Raw genomic sequence first — 25567 nt, 5'->3', positions numbered from 1 at the left:
TTTGCGATGGTGGGAGGATTCCAGTGCTGCCACTGTTATTTAGTGCGACACTACGTCAAACTTTACAGTAACCGCATATCCTCAAACTTTCCGCTTGGTGTGTTGCTCACTGTCACAACAAGTGGGATAGTGTGTGTAAAAGGAACAGACAATGTGGTCACTGATGCATTTCCGAGGCTCCCACAAGGATTACAAGACATCACCCACAATACATACAATGAAAGCGGTGTACAGTTGTTGGTCATGAAAGATAAAACACATCAGCTACATTTTCTTGATCTGTGCACGAATGCGTCGCATCTGCAAGTCAATGATCCTTCATGGATCAATGTAAAGGAAAACTGTTAGTAGGGAATCATGAACAACCGACATCCCACTATTTGATAGAAGATATTGTACTATCAGAGAAATCCATATACTGAGCAACGGCCATAAAAAATCTCATTTGGCACACACGCATAGTAAAGGGTCACTTTGGCATAAAGTTTACAGACAGACTCAGTGAGTACTGCTACTTTCCCAACATGTCATACTGAATTCAACACATGATCAAGACCTGCTTGATTCGTGATAAAACAGAAGTCACAAGCTTCTGATGCAGGGCAAAATTGCACTCTATCATTCCACACAAATAAAAATAGTGCTTTGCCATAGGTATGTATAGACCTCTTCCACAATCTAAGGCTAGAATTCGCTATGCGGTAGCATTTTACGCTGTGCTTAATAAGTATTTACGACTGTATGCAATCAGGAATGTGACGAGTGTGTCGTTAGATTCATATGAGCTGACCATCTGGCAATAGCTGGCAAGCCTAAGGAGCTGCTCTCAGACAATGGCACACAATTTACAAGTGACAAGGGGAGATATTTTCTCTGGAACAAAGGGATAAGAAAAATTTTAATTTCAAAGTAGTATCCAGAAGGTAATACAGCCAAGCAATGCTTTTGCGAACGGCCTCAGTTTATGCTTACATATGTAGTATGAGACTACATGCCAAAGTATTTGGAACCCTTTGAAAGAACAATAACAACTGGTTACACTTCGCATGAGTGGTTGGTTGACAACCCAGAAGGTAATGAATGGCGTCAACCTGTTTCGGAACAAGTTTGAGATAGAAAATCTTCACACATGAAGCAAGACATACATTAATAATCTTACACATAAGAGTGAACTAAAGGAAATACTGTTTTGAAAGAAAAGTCACACCAGTCTTGACTATAAATTTGGTGTCTTAATACTGATTCACAATCATCCAGAACCTTCTCTAATATCTAACAAGGGAACCTCCCCATCGCACCCCCCTCAGATTTAGTTATAAGTTGGCACAGTGGATAGGCCTTGATAAACTGAACACAGATCAATTGAGAAAACAGGAAGAAGTTGTGTGGAACTGTGAAAAAATAAGCAAAATATACAAACTGAGTAGTCCATGGGCCACATAGGCAACATCATGCACATTGTGAGCTCAGGAGCGCCGTGGTCCCGTGGTAGCGTGAGCAGCTGCAGAACGAGAGGTCCTTGGTTCAAGTCTTCCCTGGAGTGAAAATTATACTTTATTTATTTTTGCATAGTTATTATCTGTCCGTTCGTTCATTGACGTCTCTGTTCACTGTAATAAGTTTAGTGTCTGTGTTTTGCGACCGCATCGCAAAACCGTGCGATTAGTAGACGAAAGCACGTGCCTCTCCAATGGGAACCGAAAACATTTGATCGCAAGGTCATAGGTCAACCGATTCCTCCACAGGAAAACACATCTGATATATTCTATACGACACTGGTGACGGCATGTGCACCACATGACAGGAATATGTTGTCGACCCACCTAACTTGTACACTTGGCGATTCTTCTACCTTGCCCGATTTAGGTTTTCTTGTGGATGTGATAATCACTCCCAAAAAAGTGATGAAAACATAAGAGTTTGTCACATAAACTGAAAATAAAAAATAAAAATTTTCACTCAATGGAAGATTTGAACTAAGGACCTTTCGTTCCGCAGCTGCTCACGTTACCACGAGACCATGGCGCTGCTGCGATCCTATTGTCCTTGATGTTGCATATGTTCCCATGAACTACTCAGTTTGTATATTTTGCTTATTTTTTCACAGTTCCACACAACTTCTGCCTGTTTTCTCAATTGATCTGTGTTCAGTTTTTCAAGGCCTATCCACTGTGCCAACTTATAACTAAATCTGAGGGGGGTGCGATGGGGAGATTCCCTTGTAAGGAATGAAAACGTAGGAATTACTATGGATTGCATAATTTAAAACTATTCGTATTTAATATCCAGTGTTATATTTACTTAGCATTAGAGTTATCGAAAATTAGACAAGTCTACACAACACAAATGGTGTCACCTATTTGTTTTCCATTAATGAGCCACTGTAAGAGGAGTTGCAGAATATATTTGTCACTTTGAAAAAGGTACGATATAGCTTTCTTTAACGAGGTACGGATTCATCATTGTGGATACTGCTCGGATCGATGATTACTGGGCCCGTAGTATGGTCGACGCTATACACATGGTCATTAATTCTTTGGGAAACATTAACACTACACGTTTCTGATATTGAAATGATATGCCTACTGGAAGATACCATTCAAATCTGTGTTTTCGGTTGCCCCATAAGAACAATTCTGTGTTAGACTTGTGTTAATATTTTTATTTCTGTTATTTTTGGCATCCTGTGTGAGGCCAATAAAGTTCCTTTTTTTCACTACTGAATTTATTGTTTTGGGGACCAGGATTGGGCAACTCCGCTCCATTTCCATATCTCCTATTTCCTACAGCATTGATTTCTACAGGACAAATCAACAGTGAATAAATGAAGTCTAAAACCCTAAACCTTTTTCGCAGCTGCCGGCAACATCCACGATTCACAGCCTGTTGTCTCTCTTTTTTTTTTTTCTTTTTTTTTTTTTTTAATCAGTCTACTGACTGGTTTGATACGGCCCGCCACGAAATCCTTTCTTGTGCTAACCTCTTCATCTCAGAGTAGCACTTGCAACCTACGTCCTCAATTATTTGCTTCACGTATTCCAGTCTCTGTCTTCCTCTACAGTTTTTGCCCTCTACAGCTCCCTCTAGTACCATGGAAGTCATTCCCTCATGTCTTAGCAGATGTCCTGTCATCCTGTGCCTTCTCCTTATCAGTGTTTCCACATATTCCTTTCCTCTCCGATTCTGCGTAGAACCTCCTCATTCCTTACCTTATCAGTCCACCTAATTTTCAACATTCGTCTATAGCACCACATCTCAAATGCTTCAATTCTCTTCTGTTCCGGTTTTCCCACAGTCCATGTTTCACTACCATACAATGCTGTACTCCAGACGTACATCCTCAGAAATTTCTTCCTCAAATTAGGGCCGGTATTTGATATTAGTAGACTTCTCTTGGCCAGAAATGCCTTTTTTGCCATAGCGAGTCTGCTTTTGATGTCCTCCTTGCTCCGTCCGTCATTGGTTATTTTACTGCCTAGGTAGCAGAATTCCTTAACTTCATTGACTTCGTGACCATCAATCCTGATGTTAAGTTTCTCGCTGTTCTCATTTCTACTACTTTCATTACCTTCGTCTTTCTCCGATTTACTCTCAAACCATACTGTGTACTCATTAGACTGTTCATTCCTTTCAGCAGATCATTTAATTCTTCTCTACGTTCACTCAGGATAGCCATGTCATCAGCGAATCGTATCATTGATATCCTTTCACCTTGTATTTTAATTCCACTCCTGAACCTTTCTTTTATTTCCATCATTGCTTCCTCGATGTACAGATTAAAGAGTAGGGGCGAAAGGCTACAGCCTTGTCTTACACCCTTCTTAATACGAGCACTTCGTTCTTGATTGTCCACTCTTATTATTCCCTCTTGGTTGTTGTACATATTGTATATGACCCGTCTCTCCCTATAGCTTACCCCTACTTTTTTCAGAATCTCGAACAGCTTGCACCATTTTATATTGTCGAACGCTTTTTCCAGGTCGACAAATCCTATGAAAGTGTGAAACGTCCCCTTTGAACAATAGTACAAGACTGTGCTTAAACTGACACACAATATTTTGTTAGCGCAACGCAATCCGACTTTCAAAATTCCCTACAAAAGAATGGCCCTGACTAACATTAAACTATACCTTTCACAAATCACTTACCTCACAAAAATCTTCGCTGCTCAAGCTACTGCAATACAGCGAGCGCCACTACTGCCAGCTAAATAAAAGATTCAAACTATGGAAGGCACTAACTACTGATAGGGATAGTTAGCAAATGAAAGATATTAATAGAGAACAAACAATGTATTTACCTTGATATCATCATATATAAATATAGCAGTTCATGACAAATTTCAAAACTCCGCCATCTCTCTCCCCACATCCACCACTGCTGGGGGCTCACCTCCAACTGCGCAACGCTAGGCGCTGTTCACAGCCAGCTGCCTAACACTACAATGGCGAGTATTACAACAATGCAAAGCAGCCACAGACTGCACACAGCACAGCCAGTGATTTTCATAGCGCTACGTGGCGTTACCAATATAAGAGCCTACTTACATAGAGAAAACATAAACAGCCTACTTACATAGAGAAAACATAAACAGCCTACTTACAAGTGTCTTGATTTTTCTTCAGCCTTGCTTCCATTATTAGCCGTAACGTCAGAATTGCCTCTCTCGTCCCTTTACTTTTCTAAAGCCAAACTGATCGTCACCTAGCGCATTCTCAATTTTCTTTTCCATTCTTCTGTATATTATTCTTGTAAGCAGCTTCGATGCATGCGCTGTTAAGCTGATTGTGCGATAATTCTCGCACTTGTCAGCTCTTGCCGTCTTCGGAATTGTGTGGATGATGCTTTTCCGAAAGTCAGATGGTATGTCGCCAGACTCATATATTCTACACATCAACGTGAATAGTCGTTTTGTTGCCACTTCCACCAATGAATTTAGAAATTCTGATGGAATTTTATCTATCCCTTCTGCCTTATTTGACCGTAAGTCCTCCAAAGCTCTTTTAAATTCCGATTCTAATACTGGATCCCCTATCTCTTCTAAATCGACCCCTGTTTCTTCTTCTATCACATCAGACAAATCTTCACCCTCATAGAGACTTTCAATGTATTCTTTCCACCTATCTGCTCTCTCCTCTGCATTTAACAGTGGAATTCCCGTTGCACTCTTAAAGTTACCACCGTTGCTTTTAATGTCACCAAAGGTTGTTTTGACTTTCCTGTATGCTGAGTCTGTCCTTCCGACAATCATATCTTTTTCGATGTCTTCACATTTTTCCTGCAGCCATTTCGTCTTAGCTTCCCTGCACTTCCTATTTATTTCATTCCTCAGCGACTTGTATTTCTGTATTCCTTATTTTCCCGGAACATGTTTGTACTTCCTCCTTTCATCAATCAATTGAAGTATTTCTTCTGTTACCCATGGTTTCTTCGCAGTTACCTTCTTTGTACCTATGTTTTCCTTCCCAACTACTGTGATGGCCCTTTTTAGAGATGTCCATTCCTCTTCAACTGTACTGCCTACTGCGCTATTCCTTATTGCTGTATCTATAGCGTTAGAGAACTTCAAACGTATCTCGTCATCCCTTAGTACTTCCGTATCCCACTTCTTTGCGTATTGATTCTTCCTGACTAATGTCTCGAACTTCAGCCTACTCTTCTTCACAGTATAAGCATTTGCCTGGAGCGATTTAGGGAAATCACGGAAAACCTACACTACTCGCCATTAAAATTGCCACACCACGAAGGTGACGTGGTACAGACGCGAAATTTAAGCGACAGGAAGAAAATTCTATGATATGCAAATGATTAGCTTTTCAGAGCATTCACACAAGACTGGCGCCCGTGGCGACACCTACAACGTGCTGACATCACGAAAGTTTCCAACCGATTTCTCGTACACATACAGCAGTTGACCGACGTTGCCTGGTGAAACGTTGTTGTGATGCCTCGTGTAAGGAGGAGAAATGCATACCATCACGTTTCCGACTTTGATAAAGGTCGGATTGTAGCCTATCACGATTGCGGCTTATCGTATCGCGACATTGTTGCTCGCGTTGATCGAGATCCAATGAATTTTAGCAGAATATGGAATCGGTGGGTTCAGGAGGGTAATACGGAACGCCGTGCTGGATCCCAACGGCCCCGTATCACTAGCAGTCGAGATGACAGGCATCTTATCCGCATTGATGTAACGGATCGTGCAGCCACGTCTCGATCCCTGAGTCAACAGATGGGGACGTTTGCAAGACAACAACCATCTGCACGAACAGTTCGGCGACGTTTGCAGCAGCATGGACTATCATCTCTGAGACCACGGCTGCGGTTACCCTTGACGCTGCATCACTGACAGACAGGAGCGCCTGCGATGATGTACTCGACGACGAACCTGGGTGCACGAATGGCAAAACGTTATTTTTTGGATGAATCCAGGTCCTGTTTACAGCATCGCGATGGTCGCATCCGTGTTTGGCGACATCGCGGTGAACGCACATTGGAAGCGTCTATTCGTCACCGCCGTACTGGCGTATCACCCGACGTGATGGTATGGGGTGCCATTGGTTACACGTGTCGGTCACCTCTTGTTCGCATTGACGGCACTTTGAACAATGGTCGTTACATTTCAGATGTGTTACGACCCGTGGCTCTACCCTTCATTCGATCCGTGGGAAACCATATATTTCAGCAGGATAATGAACGACCGCATGTTGCAGGTCCTGTGCGGGACTTTCTGGATACAGAAAATGTCCGACTGCTGCCCTAGCCAGCACATTCTCCAGATCTCTCACCAATTGAAAACGTCTGGTCAATGGTGGCCGAGCAACTGGCTCGTCACAATACGCCAGTCACCACTCTTGCAATACGCCAGTCACCACTCTTGATGAACTGTGGTATCGTGTTGAAGCTGCATGGGTAGCTGTACCTGTACACGTACTGTGTACTGATTTCTCAGGATCTATGCACCCAAATTGTGTGAAAATGTAATCACATGTCAGTTCTAGGACAATATATTTGTCCAATGAATATCCGTTTACCATCTGCATTTCTTCTTGATGTAGCAATTTTGATGGCCAGTAGTGTAAATCAGGATGGCCGGACGCGGGTTTGAACCGTCGTCCTCCCGAATGTGAGTCCGGTATGCTAACCACTGCGCCAGCCCGTTTGGTCCGCCGAAGCAGTTGTCAAGGTCCCTGTCCAGTACACTGTAGTTACCCCCTCAATACATAAATGGTCCATTCAGTGTGTATATTTTATTTAGAGTTGGGTTCTAAAAGTGTTCTTATTTATGAAGATATTTTTAATCATAATTGCCCCTGTGCTGTACAATCCCCGGATTGTGGGCTTGTGGAATCATCATATTTGTTGTCACGTGTACGTTTGTTAATTGTTTTAGAAAAGAAATTGAAATGTCGTGTGGCTAGGGCCTCCCGTCGGGTAGACCGTTCGCCTGGTGCAGATCTTTCGATTTGACGCCACTTCGGCGACCTGCGCGTCGATGGGGATGAAATGATGATGATTAGGACAACACAACACCCAGTCTCTGAGCGGAGAAAATCTGCAGCCCAGCCGGGAATCGAACCCGGGTCCTTAGGATTGACAGTCTGTCACGCTGACCACTCAGCTCCCGGGGCGGACTGATTTAGAAGTTCCCTGCACCACCCTGTAGTCGCCGTGTTCATGGTAGGGCAGCCGGCCGCTGTGTGCATAGCGTAGGGCCTGCAGGAGTCTTGTGCCCGTCTGTGACAGCCTTTGTAGCAAACGTTTTCGGGTCACAGCTCTAATAAAGTATTGCGAATTTAAAATTGTACCCTCTCGGTTATGTTCCTGTACACTCCCGAATGTTAACGTAATTTTTACTTTCTCTTGTGTCCATGATTGTTCTTGGGCTGTGTATGATTTGTTTGAAGTTTAGTCTCACAGAAGTTTCACATTTCCACGTTCTATTTTGTTGATGAAGTTGACTACGACCAGCCTGTGAGAGCAGTAGTCAGTTGCGGGCGTTAGTTTCTGTGCCGCCTAATGCTTATCTCTGCCAGCTGAAGAACATCTTGTTCCGAAGTAATTGTGCTAAAGGTATCAATTGGACAACACCTCTTGTCCACAGCAACCTACGAGGGTAATCCCAAAAGTAAGCTCTCCTATTTCTTTATAAGTACATAGACCTGTTTATTTCTACAATGGTTTACATCAGTTATCAGCTTGAACATTTAGCTATTTTTCGATATAATCACCATCTCTGTCGATGCATTTTTGTAGACGCTGTGGCAGTTTTTGTATGCCCGTGTCATACCAGCTCGCTGCCATGCTGTTCAGAAAGTTATTAACCTCTTCTTTCACCTCGTCGTCGGAGTTGAATCGCTGGGACCACAATTAACGCTAACAGGTACTGTGAGACTCTGAAAAAACGGGCAATTCAGAACAGGAGAAATGTTGAGCAAGGGCGTACACATTCACCATGACAACGCTCGCCCACACATCGCTCGGCAAACCGTTGCTCTCCTGCAACAGTTTCCGTGGAACATAATCACCCACCCAGCCTATAGTCCGGACTTGGCGCCCAGTGACCGTCACCTGTTCCCTGGGTTAAAAGATCATTTGGCCGGAAAGCGATTCAGCTCCAACGAGCAGGTGAATGAAGAGGTTCAAAAGTTTCTGAACAGCATGGCGGGGAGCTGGTATGACGTGGGCGTACAAAAACTACCACAGCGTCTACAAAAATGCATCGACAGAAATGGTGATTATGTCGAAAAATAGCTAAATGTTCAAGCTGTAAACTGATGTAAGCCATTGTAGAAATAAACAGGTCTATGTACTTAAAAAAAATAGAAGAGCTTACTTTTGGGATTACCCTCGTATATTGCGAGCGTAATTACAGATGACAGACTTTCAAATTTGCCTTTGTAACAGAATGTAGTCATAATGTTTTCCTTGCGTTCTCCACCACGCTTAACAAGCAGTCATAGTGTGGAAGACTGGAGCTCCAGACTGAGAAGCTATTCGAAAGAACTTCAATCAACGACGATTGCTATGACTGTTTGTCACTCAAGGCACACTCATCTGATAATCATGAAAGAGACGACCTATAGTGAACTACACATTTTTGCACACACGCTTGATCATTTGCCCTCTGCAATAAATTCAAGGTCTGAGAGTTTCTTCGTATCTTCTTTTCTCCTTAGAGACTAATAAAAGCGTTAGATACGGGAGACGTGGGCAGTAGGCATCTGCAGATTTCAGCCCATGTGCGTAGAATTCTGCGCGGAAACGCTTCACGTTTGTCACATTATACGCAGATTTGGGGACTTATTGTTGTCCCGTTTACCCGTCGGTGGTGGTAGACACATCTCACTCTTTGAATGAATGGGAGTTTCGGCACGCAGTGCAGTGTTTTATCCTGTCACCGCCAGCAACACTGGTATTTGTTCGCAACAGTGTTAGTGACAAAGCTTCATTTATCATTGTATAAGCTGACTGATGTTACAGTGCTAGTGCAGACTGTAAAAGTGGGGAAATTTAGAACTATGGAATCACATTCTGTAAGTACGTAAGAGTTACACACTGGAAAATGAAGTAATTAGATCGTCACAGCCGGCCGCTGTGGCCGTGCTGTTCTAGGCGCTTCAGTCTGGAACCGTGTGACCGCTACGGTCGTAGGTTCGAATCCTGCCTCGGGCATGGATGTGTGTGATGTCCTTAGGTTTGTTAGGTTTAAGTAGTTCTAAGTTCTAGGGGACTGATGACCACAGATGTTAAGTCCAATAGTGCTCAGAGCCATTTGAACCATTTTGGAGATCGTCACAAAGATCTCCATATATACAAAAAGTACGAGTAACCTTCCGTTGGCGCATAAGTAATTCTAATTCTCATCACGTCTTTCCTATTAGCAAGGTTTGTTTACTTGATGTTTGACGACAAAATATTTTTGCTGAGACTCTATTGAGAAATAATTTGAAAGACATTGAAAGTGGTTTCTTACAAATATTTCAAGGTCCCGAAAACATCGAAATGCCTCTGGTTTATTACGGCCTTACTCGTGTACCTGTATTAAATATAATTATTGAACTCAAAATTTACTCACCTTTGTGGCAATAAACCATAGGGGCTCCATTCTGAAAAATTACAAAAAGAATGTGATTTGTAACGTACTTCCTTATACTGAGGATTTGATTACATAGCTAAGATTAGTATTTACAGTGTGCCTGTATATTTGAATCACAAACTCAAAGCCAAATCAGTTATAATTCTGTGCAGAAAACAATGTCGCAATCCTCGCCGCTATTGTGCTGCTGGAAAAACATGTAAGACTGAATACCATGCATTAATGTCTGGTATTTAAAACACGTACACTGATCAGCCAGAGCATTACGACCGCCGCACCACGACGCTGGCTGCCGCCGGCACGTGACGCAGTAACAAGAGTGCGTGACCGGGGCAGGCGCGCACGGGGGACCACCCTCGAGAAGGTACTGGCTGCAAATGCGGGAACCCGATGAGGTAAGGGTGTTACAAAAAGCTACGGCCAAACCTTCAGGAAACATTCTTCACACACAAAGAAAGAAAATATGTTATGTGGACATGTGTCCGGAAACGCTTACTTTCCTTGTTAGAGCTCATTTTATTACTTCTGTTCAAATCACATTAATAATGGAATGGAAACACACAGCAACAGAACGTACCAGCGTGACTTCAAACACTTACAGGAAACGTTCAAAATGTCCTCCGTTAGCGAGGATACATGCATCCACCCTCCGTCGCATGGAATCCCTGATGCGCTGATGCAGCCCTGGAGAAGGGCGTTTTGTATCACAGCCGTCCACAATACGAGTACGAAGAGTCTCTACATTTGGTACCGGGGTTGCGTAGACAAGAGCTTTCAAATGCCCCCATAAATGAAAGTCAAGAGGGTTGAGGTCAGGAGAGCGTGGAGGCCATGGAATTCCTCCGCCTCTACCAATCCATCGGTCACCGAATCTGTTGTTGAGAAGCGTACAAACACTTCGACTGAAATGTGCAGGAGCTCCATCGTGCATGAACCACATGTTGTGTCGTACTTGGAAAGGCACATGTTCTAACAGCACAGGTAGAGTATCCCGTATGAAATCATGATAACGTGCTCCATTGAGCGTAGGTGGAAGAACAAACTAAAATGAGCTCTAACATGGAAATTAAGCGTTTCCGAACACATGTCCACATAACATCTTTTCTTTATTTGTGTGTGAGGAACGTTTCCTGAAAGTTTGGCCGTACGTTTTTGTAACACTCTGTATATATATAAAGATAGTATCTGTTCTTTCGGACATGTCCGAACTCTTACGGGAATCGGCAGCAAGTCGCGAGTAATGAGTATAATGGGCAGGGGTGACTATGAATATAGTGCGGGACAATAAGTTGGGAATGTGGTTCTCACGGGAGGCGTACCAGAGATAAGTCCCTGCAGTCGCACTGTCCTCTGTGTCCTCGGTAGCTCAGAAGGTTAGAGCGTCTGCCAGGTTCGAGTCCCTGTCGGAGCACACATTTTCAGCTGTTCCCGTTGACTTATATCAACGCCTATATGCATTTAGGGGTATTCATTTCATTGTAATAAGCGACTTTAACAAAGGGCAGCTCATTATTAAGCAGAGTCTGTGCATGAGTATCCCAAAAACAGCGAAGCTGCTCGATTGTTCCCGTGCTACTGTCGTGAGCGTCTTCGGAAAGAGGCAGGACAGTGAAACTACCACCTGGAGCTGAAAGGTTGGACGTCCACGACTCGTCACAGAACGGGCAGTCCTATGGCTTGTCTACTCTGTAAAGAACAAATAGGTTGGATGGTGGTCTGTGGCACCTGTGACGGAGCACAATTCCAGCGCGCGCACAAGTGTTTCAGAGCACGCCGTTCTTCGTCCATTGTTGGACACGGAGTTCTGCAGCAGACAACGCCTACAAGTTCATATGTTGACCCATCGACATCGTTAGTTACGATTGTAATGGGCATGGGACCATCGGGACTCGGCCGTCGATGAATGAAAACGTGTCGCCTCTTCGTATGAATGACTTTTTTTTTTTTGCTACGCTCGGTCGATGGTCGTCTCCACAAACGCCGCCATCGAGGTGAGCGGCGGCTCGAAACGTGCAGCGCGCCGAGGGCGCAGGCTGGAGGGAGCAACATTACGTTATGGCAGTAATCGAAGACACGCTGACAGCTGCGCCTTGTGGTTGATGTCTTCCCAGACGGCGATGTCACCTTCCAGCAGGACGTCCTTGTCTCGGAGCCAGAACGGTGCTACAGTGGTTTGGGAAACAGTGTAGTGAACTCACGTTAATTTCTCGGCGACCAAATTCGCCTGATGTAAATCCCGTGGAACCTATATCGGGCGCCATCAGCGCGTACGCAGATCAGCGGCCCGTTATTTACGCGAACTGCATGACCTGTGCGTAGACACCTAATACGAGATACTTCCTCAAAGGTACCAACAAACTGTCGGATACCTGATCCCCAGAATCAGTGATATATTTCGTTCCAAAGACGGACCAACAAGCTATTAAGCAGGTGGTCATAATGTTTTGACTCATCAGTGTACGGTAGTTCACTGATTCCTGTATTATAAGCGATCTGAAAAATAATACGGTATGGTAACTGCTGATCTAGTAGTGGAACATAACGCGAAATGTCTCTGGAATAAAAGACAGCATGTTTACTGTGTGATAGGCGGTCCTGGCCATTAGAATAGAAAAACCGTGAAGATCGCGGGAACAAACGTTAAACTGGCATGTTTGTCTATGCAAATGGTTAGTGGTTCAGAGCAGATGCGCAGTGTAGATCAGAGGAACGCTATCGAAATCTCTGTCTATATCAATACGTATTATAGAAGTGTATGTGCAGCGGATAGGCAAAATAATGTGTACAGTGGTGGTAATGGGATGGTTGTGTTTGACGGTCAACAACGCAGGTAAGGCACGTGTTGCACTGGCCTGCGCCTGTTCAGTAGGGAGTAGACATCAGTGCAGGTTGTTTACGAGTAGTGCACACTTCGCATTTGCAATTCAAAGGCCGAGGTCGACGTGCAATGAAACACCTAACAGAGTTCCAAAGAGGGCAGATTGTGGCTGCCCGATTAGCTGCAGCATCAGTTACCAAGACAGCCAACTTCTTAAATGTTTCGAGAGCAACTGTTTCAATAGTCATGACAGCCTACACAAAAAATCGAAACACATCAACGTGTAAACATAACAGTGGGCGCAAATCAAAACTAAATGGCAGAGATCGTCGTACGCTAACACGAATTTTGTCAGAACAACACAAAATTACGGCAGCTAAAGTGTCTGCAGAGCTCAGTAGCCATCTTCGAGACTCCGTATCTATCGACGCTGTCCGCCGAGAACTCCATAAAGCGAATATTCATGGACGAGATGCTATACCTAAACCATTAGTGACGGCAACCAACGCAAGAACTTGCTGTCAGGAGCATAAATCCTGGACGGCTGATCAGTGCAAACACTCCATATGGTCCGACGAGTCAACGTTTTCGTTATTTCCAACATCGGGCCGGGCTTACGTCTGGAGTACGCCAAAAGAAACCTACAGTCCTGATTCCTTGATTCCAACGGTTAAGCATTAATGTGGAAGTGTGATGGTGTGGGCAGCCATTTCACGGTATTCTGCTGGTCCCATCCTTACCCTCAAAGGCCGTGTTACAGCCAACGATTACGTGAACATTTTAGGTGATCAGGTGCACTTCATGATTCAAATGTTGTCTCCCAGCAATGATGTCATATTTCAGGACGACAGTGAACTCATTCACACAATCAGGACAGTACAGTCGTGGTATGAGAAGCATGCAACTGAACTGCAGCTTTTTCCCTGGCCAGCACAGTCTCCGGACTTGAACATTATCGAACCCTTGTGGGCGGTATTGGATCGCAGACTCCGGAGCAGATTCCCACCTCCGTCGTCACTACAGGAGTTAGGAGAGGTTCTGATGGAAGAGTGTCATAACATTCAACTGGAGACTCTACAATCATTATATGCCAGTATTCCACGAAGAATCGCAGCCTTATTACAGGCAAATGGTGCTCTGGCCCCTTATTAATAAACCGTTCCCAAGCAAGTACATGTGTTGACATCATTTTTCCTATCCCCTAGTATGTGTGTGCGTATGTATGTATGTATGTATGTATGTATGACATCTTATCCTATGCCCACAGATCAATTTCAAACAAACTCGCTATACGTATTGCTTACTGTCTGAAAAGAATCGCTGTGGGAATAAGAACCACCTACCTCTGGAAGGTGAGGCAGTAGTGGTCAAGAGAAAGCAGCGTAGTTCACGACTCCCAATTAGCCAGGCTATCACCCAGTATTTGAAAATGACAGTACTTACTGACTTGCAAGAAATATATTGAAACCTCCCCTTAGAAAAATTTATGAATTTTCAAACAGCTGAGCAAAACTGAACGTACTCAGACATTTCACTCTTTACTTATTCTGATCATCACTAAACTGATAACAATATTTTTAGCGCAACGCAATCTGACTTTCAATAATCCATACAAAAGAAAGGCCGTGACTAACAATAACCTATACCTTTCATGAATCACTTACCTCACAAAAATCTTCGAAACTCGAACTACTGCAACACAGAGAGCGCCAATACTGCCAGCTAAATAAAAGATTCTAACTGCTGAAGGCACTAACTACTGATAGGCATAGTTAGCAAACGAAAGATTTTGATAGAGAACAAACAATGTATTTACATTAATAGTGTTCATATATATATATATATATATATATATATATATATATATATATATATATATATAAACGAAAAACGAAATTAGTAAGACATCCAGTCTTACTAATTTCGTTTTTCTGACAGACACACGTCCAGATCGTCCGCTCTCAAAACTCTGCCATCTCTCTCCCCACATCCACCACTGCTGGCGGCTCACCTCCAACTGCGTAACACTACGCGCTGTTCACATCCAACTGCCCAACACTACAATAGCGAATATTCCAACAATGCCAACCAACCACAGACAGCACACAGCACAGCCAGTGATTTTCATACAGAGCGCTACGTGGCGTTACCAAGATAAAATCCTAAACAGCCTACTTACATAGCCGCCATGCTCCCCACAAAAAAATTTACAAATTGTTTTGGGCATTGACCAACACATAGCTGTTAAAATTTTTTATATTAACCCTAACAAACATATAAAATTCACACACTTATCGATACAATGTTAGTCAAAAGCAAAAATTTTCTCACAGTCCATATTCGCTATTCTAGTGTTAGGCAGTTGGCCGGCCGGAGTGGCCGAGCGGTTAAAGGCGCTACAGTCTGGAACCGCACGACCGCTACGGTCGCAGGTTCGAATCCTGCCTCGGGCATGGATGTGTGTGATGTCCTTAGGTTAGTTAGGTTTAAGTAGTTCTAAGTTCTAGGGGACTTATGACCACAGCAGTTGAGTCCCATAGTGCTCAGAGCCATTTGAACCATTTGTTGGGCAGTTGGATGTGAACAGCACTTGTGAATAATGTTTCGGTGGAGTGGGGAACGGGTTGTGACTGAGTCTGCCTATGTGCCTCGCAATCCAATTACTCTGAGTGGAATGTGGCGCTTTATAGCAACAGCTGTGAACATGAAAGGTGACTGAAAATTTTGATGCTAAAACGTAGCTGTAAGACGTACCCCAAGGCTGTACAATAGGGTGGCACTTTTTTGAATAAAAATTTTATAGTCCTGCGCAGAAATTCTGAGATAAACCCTTGGATAGCACCGCAAATGGTGAATTTAACTGACGAAATGACAAAATATAAAAAATTGGCCAAGTGAGAGTAGCAATAGTGCAGTGAGGATTCGGTACGACTTTAATGATGCAGATAAATAGTTCATCCATCACGGGAAGCGACAGACTCGATGATTTGCGCCTGTTATCCATATCGATACTGGCAAATTATCTGTCGTGGGAATACCAAGCCAGTAGCAAAATCTCTACAGTAGTTCAAAGACTAGTCCGGACATACAATGAGAAGCAAACAGGGCACTTAATTAAATACTTTTATTTACCTACTAAAACGAGACTACAACCTGTTTCATGTTTGCATTCAGTAATATTCTTCTGCTATGCTTTTGACGGATGATGGATAGCAAAATAATATTTTTATATGATAGAAGTCCAGTTTAATAATTTTCGGACATTTTTTCCTTTACTTGTATTGTTAAACCTTTCTTCTTGCCAAATTTCATGATTCCAGATCAACCGGAAGTACCCTATAGGTTCTGATGAGTGAGTTTGTGTGTGTGCACAGTGCTGCAGCTAAATGACCGTATCTTTTAATTGCATAGACTTACAAGCTTAAATATATGAAGATGGTATCTGTTCTTTCGGACATGTCCGAAAGAACAGATATCCTCTTCATATAGTGAAGGCTAACCGGCCATTGACCTTCTTCTTCTGTGCGGATGCACACGCATTGCCCGAACGCTTACGGGACTCGGTAAGATTGTCTGCCGTGAGTAATGAGTGTAATGGGCAGGGCCACTACGAATGTAGTGTGTGGACATTAAGCTGGGAATGTGGGTCTCGCGGGGAGCGTGCAAGAGATAAGAATCTGCAGTCGCACTATCCTCTGTGCCCTCGGCGGCTCAGATGGATAGAGCGTCTGTCATGCAAGGAGGACATCCTGGGTTCAAGTCCCTGTCAGGGCACCCATTTTTAACTGCCCCGTTGATGTATATCAACGCCTGTCGGCTTCTTAGGGTCTAGATTTAATTATCATTTCATACAAGCTTAAAATCTTTACGCCGCCGAGGAACCATAGTCGTCATTATGCGACAAGTTTGAACTTCGTACTCCTACCCGTTCCTGAAAAAAACGGGTATTGACAAACAGGCAGACGGGAAAAATGACAATTTTTTTTTCATTTGATCTAAGTAAAAATTAACAGTACTCAGATTTTTTCTTTGCTTTTACTGTGAAACTTTGCGTCTTGCTAAATCTCATGATCCCAAGTCAACTGTAAGTACCCTATAGGTTGATGAGTGAGTTTGCGAGTATCGAAATATGTGACATAAGTGCCCGTATCTTCCCATTCTATTGACTTAGAAACTTACATGTTTTACGCCACCGGGGGACTGTACATCTCAGTATGTGACATAAATTTCAACTTCATACGCCTACCCGTTCGTGAAAAAAGGGTTCTTAACACTCGGAAAAACAGACAACAACCCTAAAATGCAGCGAATGATACAGGCAAAAGGCAATACAAATTTCTAAAAATTAGAGTCTCAGGAAGTGTACAATCGCTAGACAAAAATGGCTAAAAATCAAATGTAAGTTTCTAGAAGATGTATAACTAAGACAGGTACAGCCTGCAGAAAAAATATAGGTGCCTCTGCAGAAACAGCTGTATGAATATCAACAGCTAAGCAAAGAAGGGAATATTGAAATGTGGAAGGAGTACGTAGAGGGGCTATACAAAGGAAAAGAACTTTAAGGCAGTATTAGAGGAGGGAAGTAGATGAAGATGAGATGGGAAATGATACTGAGAGAAGAAGAACTAAGTCGAAACAACGACCCCGGTGTACACGACATTTCCTCAGAATTGCTGATATCGCTCTGAAGAGTCAGCCATGACAAAACTATTCCACCTGGTGTGAAAGATGTATGAATCACCCCAAATACCCTCAGACTTCGGGAATAATGCAATAATTCCAATTTCAAAGAAATCAGGTGCTGGCAGGTTTGAATATTACTGAACTATCAGTCTTGGTTGCAAAACACTAACACGAACTATTTACAGAAGACTGGAGAAACTGGTAGAAGCAAACCTCGGGGAAGATCAGTTTGGATTTCGGAGAAATGTATTAACAGACGAGGCAGTATTGATCCTACGACTTAGTTTAGAAGATAAATTAAGGAAAGTAAAGCTATATTTATAGCGTTTCTAGACTTGGAAAGAGCTTTTGACAATGATGACTGGATAAACTCTTTGAAATTCTGAAGATAACAGGGGTAAAATACAGGGAGCGCAGAGGCTATTTACACAGAAACCAGACGGCAGTTGTAAGAGTCGATAGGCATGAAAGGGAAGCAATGATTGAGAAAAGAGTGAGGCAGTGTTTGTAGCTAATCTACTGTATTAGTCAATCTGTACACTGAGAAATTACTAAAGGAAACCAAAGAAAAATTTGGAGCAGGAATTAAACCTCAGGGAGAAAAAAACAAAACTTTGTAGTTGGCCGATGACATTGTAAGAGACAGCAAGGGACTTGGAAGTTCAGTTGAACGAAATGGAAAGTGTCAAGAAAGGAAGATAAAAGCAAAACAAGGATAATGGAATGTAGTGGAATTAAATCAGGCTATACTGAAGGACTTATATTAGGGAATGAGGCACTAAAGTAGTAGATAGGTTTTGCTATTTGGGCAGTAAAAAAACTGATGATGGACAAAATAGAGAGGGTGTAAAAAAAAATTATAGGTGTCCGTACAGATGACAATTTAAACTGAAGAAAGCACATTTGGGAACTCCTAAAACAACTTAGTTCAGCCACATTTGCACTCTGAATCATTACAAATCTTGGGAAGAAAGAAATCAGTATGTTAATAAATACTGCATATTTTATTCAATAGTGTCTAATCGAATAATGTTATCTTGTAGCTCATCTTTAAGAAAGGAAGCTTTCTTTGCTCAAAAACGTACTGTAAGAATAATAAGTGGTGGTCACCCACGATAATCTGATAGACATCTGTTGCATGTTTTGGCATATTATTCCTCATTATGTTTTTTTTTTTTTGTGAATAATCCACTGCATTTCAAAACAACAGTGATATACATAATTACAAGACCAGAAGGAAAAATGGCATTCATTACTCCACATTAAAGCTGTGTGTACACAAAAAAGGGGTGCACAGTGCTGCAGCTAATATTTTTGATTAGTTACCCGGTAGTTCCGTAGATGAATTTCTGTTATTTTAACGTGTAAAGGGTGGTGGGTAGGAAATGATATCTGATGTCTGTATATTTAATAATAATGATAAAAATAATAAAAAACGAGAAAAACTTATGAATGTTTAGCATGTACCAAAATTTAGAAAATAATTATCGATGTGAATGTACAATGACTCGTTCCACGATTTGTGGTGCATATGATCCATTGGACTTGAAACTAACTAACTATAGATTTATTTTCTGTAGGTATTCCTCTGGAGTGCAATCTTGTACCCAAGTGAAACGTGAACAATAAACAGTTCGTACAAGGAAAGAGGAGTTTTTGAAAAGTGGTGCGACAAAAGAGTGCTGATGATCAGATGGGTAGATCGCGTAAGTAATGAAGCAGTATTGACCACAACAGGGGAGAAAATTAATTTGTGGCATTAATTGACAGAAAGAAGCGATCAGTTGATAGGACACAGTCTGAGACCTCAAGTAATTGACAATTTATTGTTGGAGGTAAGTGGGGGAGGGAGGGGGGAAGGGGTAAAAACTGCAGTGGGAGACCAAGACACGAGTAAACCAAAGGGTCCATTATCCACAATCAGCCTATAAAATTATTTTTTTGATTTTTTGGGAACACTAATTAATCTCGTTATTTATTGATTCCTGGACGACATTGTCTGATTTTTTAAAATAAATACAGTCGTCATTAAGCCGCCCCTCCCAATCGAGATGTTTAAACTGCTATGTCCAAAATGAGGTGTGTCCACGACGGAAGTCCGCAACTCTTATCTGAAATAAAAAACATAAACCATTTTCTTTATTTGTAGGGTACTGTACTCGGAGATGTAGCACGGTTTTTTTAAATTTTTAAAAAATAACGAAATGATACATGTTTGAAACAAATGTACAGTAGTTTTATGGCATGTTATTGGTCACATCTTTTGCAATAACTAATGAATAAATTGCAATAAAAAACTAGCCTCAGATACAGATATCTCAAGCTGACAGAATAAATTGGGGTGCACTAATGAAGATATCTTTCTGGATTATGGCTGAATTACTCATTGGGCATGTCCGTTAGGAGTAATAGGCTATTTTTCATTGTAATTTAGTCATTAGTTATTGCAAAACACGTAACGAAAAACACCCAAAAAGCACATCTTTGTTTGAAAAGTCCGCCATTTTATTGTTTTTTTTTAATTTCAAGAAATTATACTATTAATCCCTGCGAAATATCCTACAGACTAAGAAAATTGTTGCTTGATTTTAGATCAGATTTGCAGACCGTGAGACTTCCGTTATGGACACACCTGATTTTTGACAGAGTAATTTCAACTCCTTGAATAGGGGGGGGGGGGCCTTAATGATAATTGAATACCTTGTAATAAAATCAGAAAATGTTGTCCAAGAACCAATAAATAATGTGCAAAAAGATTTACGTTCATTGCTTCATTAGCTTTTCAAAAAAATCCTAAAAATCGCTTATCTTATAGGCTTATTGTGGAGAATGGACCTTAAAGTAGGTTCCAATAGATACGGAGTGCAGTAATTATTCGTAGATGAAGAGGCTTGTACCCGATAGAGTAGCGAGGAGAGCTGCATCAAAGTAGTCTTCGAACTGAAGGCCACAACACAACATGCGTAGGTCGAAACTTACCCCAAAATATTTATCTTAGATGATGTATGGATGTAGTCTGGTAACCTCGAAGAGAACGGTCTATTGACACATAATCAGCACGAATTTAGAAAACATCGTTCTTTCGAAACGCAACTAGCTCTTTACTTAAACAATCTGTTGTGGGCTATCGAGAAAGGATTTAAAAAAAAATGGTTCAAATGGCTTCAAGCACTATGGGACTTAACATCTGAGGTCATCAGTCCCCTAGACATAGAACTGCTTAAACCTAACTAAGGACATCACACACATCCAAGCCCGAGGCAGGTTTCGAACCTGCGACCGTAGCAGCAGTGCGGTTCCGCACTGAAGCGCCTAGAACCGCTCGGCCACAGCGGCGAAGAAATTCAAACTGATTCGATATTTCTACATTTCCAGAAGGCTTTTTATACCGTACCTCATATGTGGCTTGTAATTGTTCCTTGCTTATGGAATATCGTCTCAGTTACGCGATTGGTTTTGTGATTTCCTGTCAGAGAGTAAAACAGAAGTGATTTCATGTGTTCTCCAAGGTAGTGTCATAGGCCTTCTACTGATCCAAGTTTATATAAACGGTTTTGGAGACAATCTGAGCAGCCGTCTTATGTTATTTGCAGATGATGCTGTCATTTATCGTCTAATAAAGTCATTAGAAAATCAAAAGAAATACTATTTAGAAAAGATATCTGTATGTTGAGAAAATCGGCACTTGATCCTAAATAATGAAAAGTGTGAGGTCATCCACATGAGTGTTAAAAGGATTCCGTTAAACTTCGGTTTCACGATAAGTCAATCATATCTTAATTCCGTAAATTCAACTAAATGGCTAGGAATTACAATTACGAACAACTTAATTTGGAAACAACACATAGAAAAGTCTCTGTTGCTCCATCATGGCCAGAGGGCATCGGCTGATACGTAATTATCACTGTCAATAAAATTAACCAACAGCCGTATACTTTGAGATACTATAATATTTTATTCTGAAAGCAACCAGTTTCGGCATTTCATTATGCCTTGTTCAGGCCTCATACGCTTCTATCTAAATGAAAGAACTTGTCGTATAGCGCCATAAATCACTGGATAACGTGAATTCCAATCGCTATACAATCGCTTCATACGAAGGCGCGACAGCAATTTATTTAAGCCCTTATGTGTTTGATCATTATGTTTCCGTCAATATGCATTTCTTCTCCGATATTTTGTTGTCTAAGAACCTTAGTATGAATCTAATTTTTCAACCTTACCATAATGCACTGATTGTTTAGTTGAGGCATACAATATGTCACGTTCATATGAGCTCGTAGATCTTGTTTTCTGCAACTCTTTGTGTCCGCTTGATAGCAGTCCACTCCCTTGTCAGGCAGCTTATTTTTATTAGTGATCATGTTTTCGGTTTCTTGGTATCTTATACGCTACTTTTATACTCAGGACAATGAAGCATTTTACTGCTACCTTCTAACGAGAAATGATGTCATCTATTGTCAGCTACCACCTTTTAGCCAGTTGCAACGAAAAAAAAAAAAACTGTTGGTCCATCACGCTGTCACGTCTTCGAATGAAGCAATTGTGTAACGATTGTAACTCACGATATCCGTGAGTCAGACAACATATTACTTCTCTCGAAATACATCTCGCGTATTGAACACGAGGAGAAAATTCGAGAACAGAGTTGGAGGGATCAGATAGTGGTACCGAAAGTACCCTCCGCCACACACCGTTAGGTGGCTTGCTGAGTTTGATGTAGATGTAGATGTAGATATCCAATGATTTATGGCGCTATACGACAAGTTAGTTTGGATAGAAGTGTTTGGGGCCTGAAGATGGCATAATGAAATGGCGAAACTGGGTGCTTTCAGAATAAAATAAAATAATATCTTAAAGTCATAGAATGAAGGTTTTCACGACGGGATGACATTAACTTCTGGTAAACTTTGGGATGTGACGTTGTGGTCCAAGAAATCAGCTTTAGCTGAATGCTCTTCAGTTAGGAAACCACGAAGTGAAGTTTACTGAAACAAATTTTATCTACAACGTTAAATTATTATCTACGACCATGTAGATAGGCCACTGAAATTTATAAGCATCAGAATAACTTTAATGTAGTCAATGAAACTTATATGGACAGTAGCTGTGCAGAATCACTAGACAATTTTATTTTTGACAAGACCACAATCGATAGTTAAGTTTTATCTTTGGCAAGAATTATCTCTGGTCATCACGTGTTACTTCGACCACGCCCCGTTTTGTACAGTATATATGTCGCTCTCGGACGTCCGACCGGTTCGCTCCTCCCCCCCTCCCCCTCTCCTTCCCGCGTATCTTCTCTCTGACGCCTTTCTCTCCCCATGAGTCTCCGTTGTTTCACCCAGACCGCCTTCCCCGCTCCTTCTAGCGTCCGCACTGTCCACCTTTTGTGTGTCCTCTCCTCCCCCTTTTTTCTCCCTCCTCTGTCCATGTTCTACGCCCCCCCCCCCCCATATGCCTTCATACTGTATAGTGAAGTTTTCCGTAAGTGTTCCGTGTAGTGTGTATCCTTTTTAAGTGTTGTAAACAGCCACCATACTGCCGCTAGGTGTTTTTTTTTAACTGTTGCGAACAGAAGCCAGACTGTCACCATGTTTTTTTTTAATTGTGCCTCTCTATTTACAGTGTGTTTTCATCAGCATCACCAACCCTTTGTTTTATACTTTCTTCGCAACTTTTTCGCCATGTTTCACTTTTTAACAGTCACCGTTTTATCGCCTGCTTTTATTGCTATGATGTCTCCTAAATCTGCTTTCTAACTTTTCTCTAGGCTATAGAGCGGCGTGTTATGCTGCTGCCAGCCCCGCCCCCCTCCCCCACCCCCCCCACCTTCTGTGGAGGAATCGAAATCCAATACAGGAAAAAACAAAAAGGTCCGACGCTCAGTCGGCAAGACTCAGTGGAGAGGCGTCTCTGAGGATGTCCAGCGCAGTCCTGGACGAAACGTTAGGAACAGAAGAGTTTCTTGAACCACGAGCTCACATCCCGAAAGGTTTTCCAGCGACAATATCTTAAAGTATCGGGCTGTTGGTGAATTTTATTGACATTGACAAGATGGAAGATGTTGTGGGGAAGGCGAACCAAAGATTGCGTTTTATTGGGTGAACAATTATGGTAGAAGATGTGGTGTCACCGCCAGACACCACCCTTGCTAGGTGGTAACCTTTAAATCGGCCGCGGTCCGTTGGTATCACTGTCCGTTGGTATCACTGTCAGTGATTGCAGACCGAGCGCCGCCACACGGCAGGTCTAGAGAGACTTCCTAGCACTCGCCCCAGTTGTACAGCCGACTTTGCTAGCGATGGTTCACTGACAAAATACGCTCTGATTTGCCGAGACGATAGTTAGCATAGCCTTCAGCTACGTCATTTGCTACGACCTAGCAAGGCGCCATTACCAGTTACTATTGATGCTGTAAAACATGTACCGTCAAGAGCGATGTTCACCAATTATGGATTAAAGTTAAGTATTCCAACAGCTACGTACGTTTTTTGCTAATCTCATTTCCCTGACCTGTTCCAGACCTCACGCCAGCCTGCGTGAGCTAAAACGCGTGCCTTTCGGCTTCCTCTCATAGTGGGTTGGCTGTCTTGCCAATCCACAACAGAAGATACAACAGATCTCGTAAAGAGACTGCCTGCAGTATACTTGTCAGTCCTCTTACGGAGTACTGCTGTGCGGTGTGGGATCGTTAGCAGATACGAGGAGTACATCGAAAAAGTTCAGAGAAATTATCGAGAAACAGGGGTTAGAGTATCACTGACATGATACAGGATTTGGGGTGGACATCATTAATGTAAAGGCCGGATCTTATCAAGAAATTTTAATCGCCAATTTTTTTCTTCATATGCGGAAATATTTTGTTGATTCCGACCTACGTGGGGAGATCATGTCATCGTAATAAAATAAGGGAATTCAGGAGCTCCCACGGAAAGATATAGGTGTTAGTTTTGTGCACGTGCTTATCTAGACTGGAATAACAGAGGATTATTGTGAAGGTGGTTGCTTGGACCCTCATCCAGGGTGATTTCCAGAGTATATATGCTGATGTAGATGAAGTTTCCGAACGCCCTACATAGGTTTCAAGAGTATGGAACGAACCATTTGACAGCGACATTGAGATTCGTCCGATTGCACTGGCCTGTGTGTTCGCGCCAAGCAGAGAGCGGGTGTACGTACGTGGGCTGCCCTGGCGCAGTGGAGGCTGACGGAGGCGTCGCGGCGCCGCCACAGGCGGCAGTCGCAGGACAGGTCGACGGAGGCGGAGGCGGAGGCGGAGGCGAGGCAGAGGTGGCCGGCCGCCGCCAGCACCGCCCACACGCGCAGCAGCCGCATCCCGGTGGTCGTCCCTCCTGCTGGCAGACACCGCACGCCACACCGATGTGATCTGGTCCAACGACCGGGCGTACTCGGTCGGCTCAGGCGAGATTGGCTGCGTCGGCTGACGGCTCTCTTGTCAGCCGCCCGTGACACGCAACCGCTCGAACGCGTCACACCGGCTGTAGCGATGTCCTACGATTACGTCCGTCAGTCGAGCTCTGGGTTTCACTGCCTGCAGGTAGTGCGCACATGCATCACGTCCGTCACTGTTGCTTTTAAGGGGGTTAGGACGTCAAACGGGGCGACTTGGAGCAGGAGAGGCATCACAGGACATTTTAAGTTCCACTGTCTATACTTTTACAAATAAACTCATAAAACTTTGTCAGCATCCCCAGGAAGGATTCAGGATTCACACTCATTGCAGTGGAAGTTCGAAAACAAAATTTTTTTTTTACATCTGAAATTTCATCATTTTTTCACTTATTTATGGCTGCATTTGTTGCTATAGGTACACTTTTCTTCATAAGTTAGAGAGATTCTTCGATGAATTTTGCACATCATACGTACCACACTCAAAGCTGTATGAAACTCTAGAATTTATTTAATTTATGACAAAACGAATTTTAAACTTCATGTTTAGAAAA

The 25567-nt window shown here is 42.6% G+C and overlaps 1 protein-coding gene across 3 annotated transcripts in view; it reads right to left on the bottom strand.

Annotated features, from left to right (window-relative positions):
* The window catches only part of LOC126425139 (macrophage mannose receptor 1-like), a 122352-nt gene that overhangs the window by 43263 nt on the left and 53522 nt on the right, over positions 1-25567 (bottom strand). The window contains exons 2-3 of one of the 3 annotated variants that reach the window (XM_050088082.1): positions 24783-25155; positions 10079-10109 (exon numbers count right to left, since the gene is read on the bottom strand). In XM_050088082.1, coding sequence (XP_049944039.1) covers positions 10079-10109; positions 24783-24938 — 187 coding nt within the window. In that variant the 5' untranslated portion in view covers positions 24939-25155. The remainder of the gene's footprint in view (positions 1-10078; positions 10110-24782; positions 25156-25567) is intronic. The other 2 variants (XM_050088084.1, XM_050088083.1) reach the window with 2 other exon arrangements.

Source organism: Schistocerca serialis, chromosome 10 (genome assembly GCF_023864345.2).
Source record: "Schistocerca serialis cubense isolate TAMUIC-IGC-003099 chromosome 10, iqSchSeri2.2, whole genome shotgun sequence".
Lineage (NCBI taxonomy): Eukaryota > Metazoa > Arthropoda > Insecta > Orthoptera > Acrididae > Schistocerca > Schistocerca serialis.
This window is presented reverse-complemented; position numbering and strand designations above follow the sequence as displayed.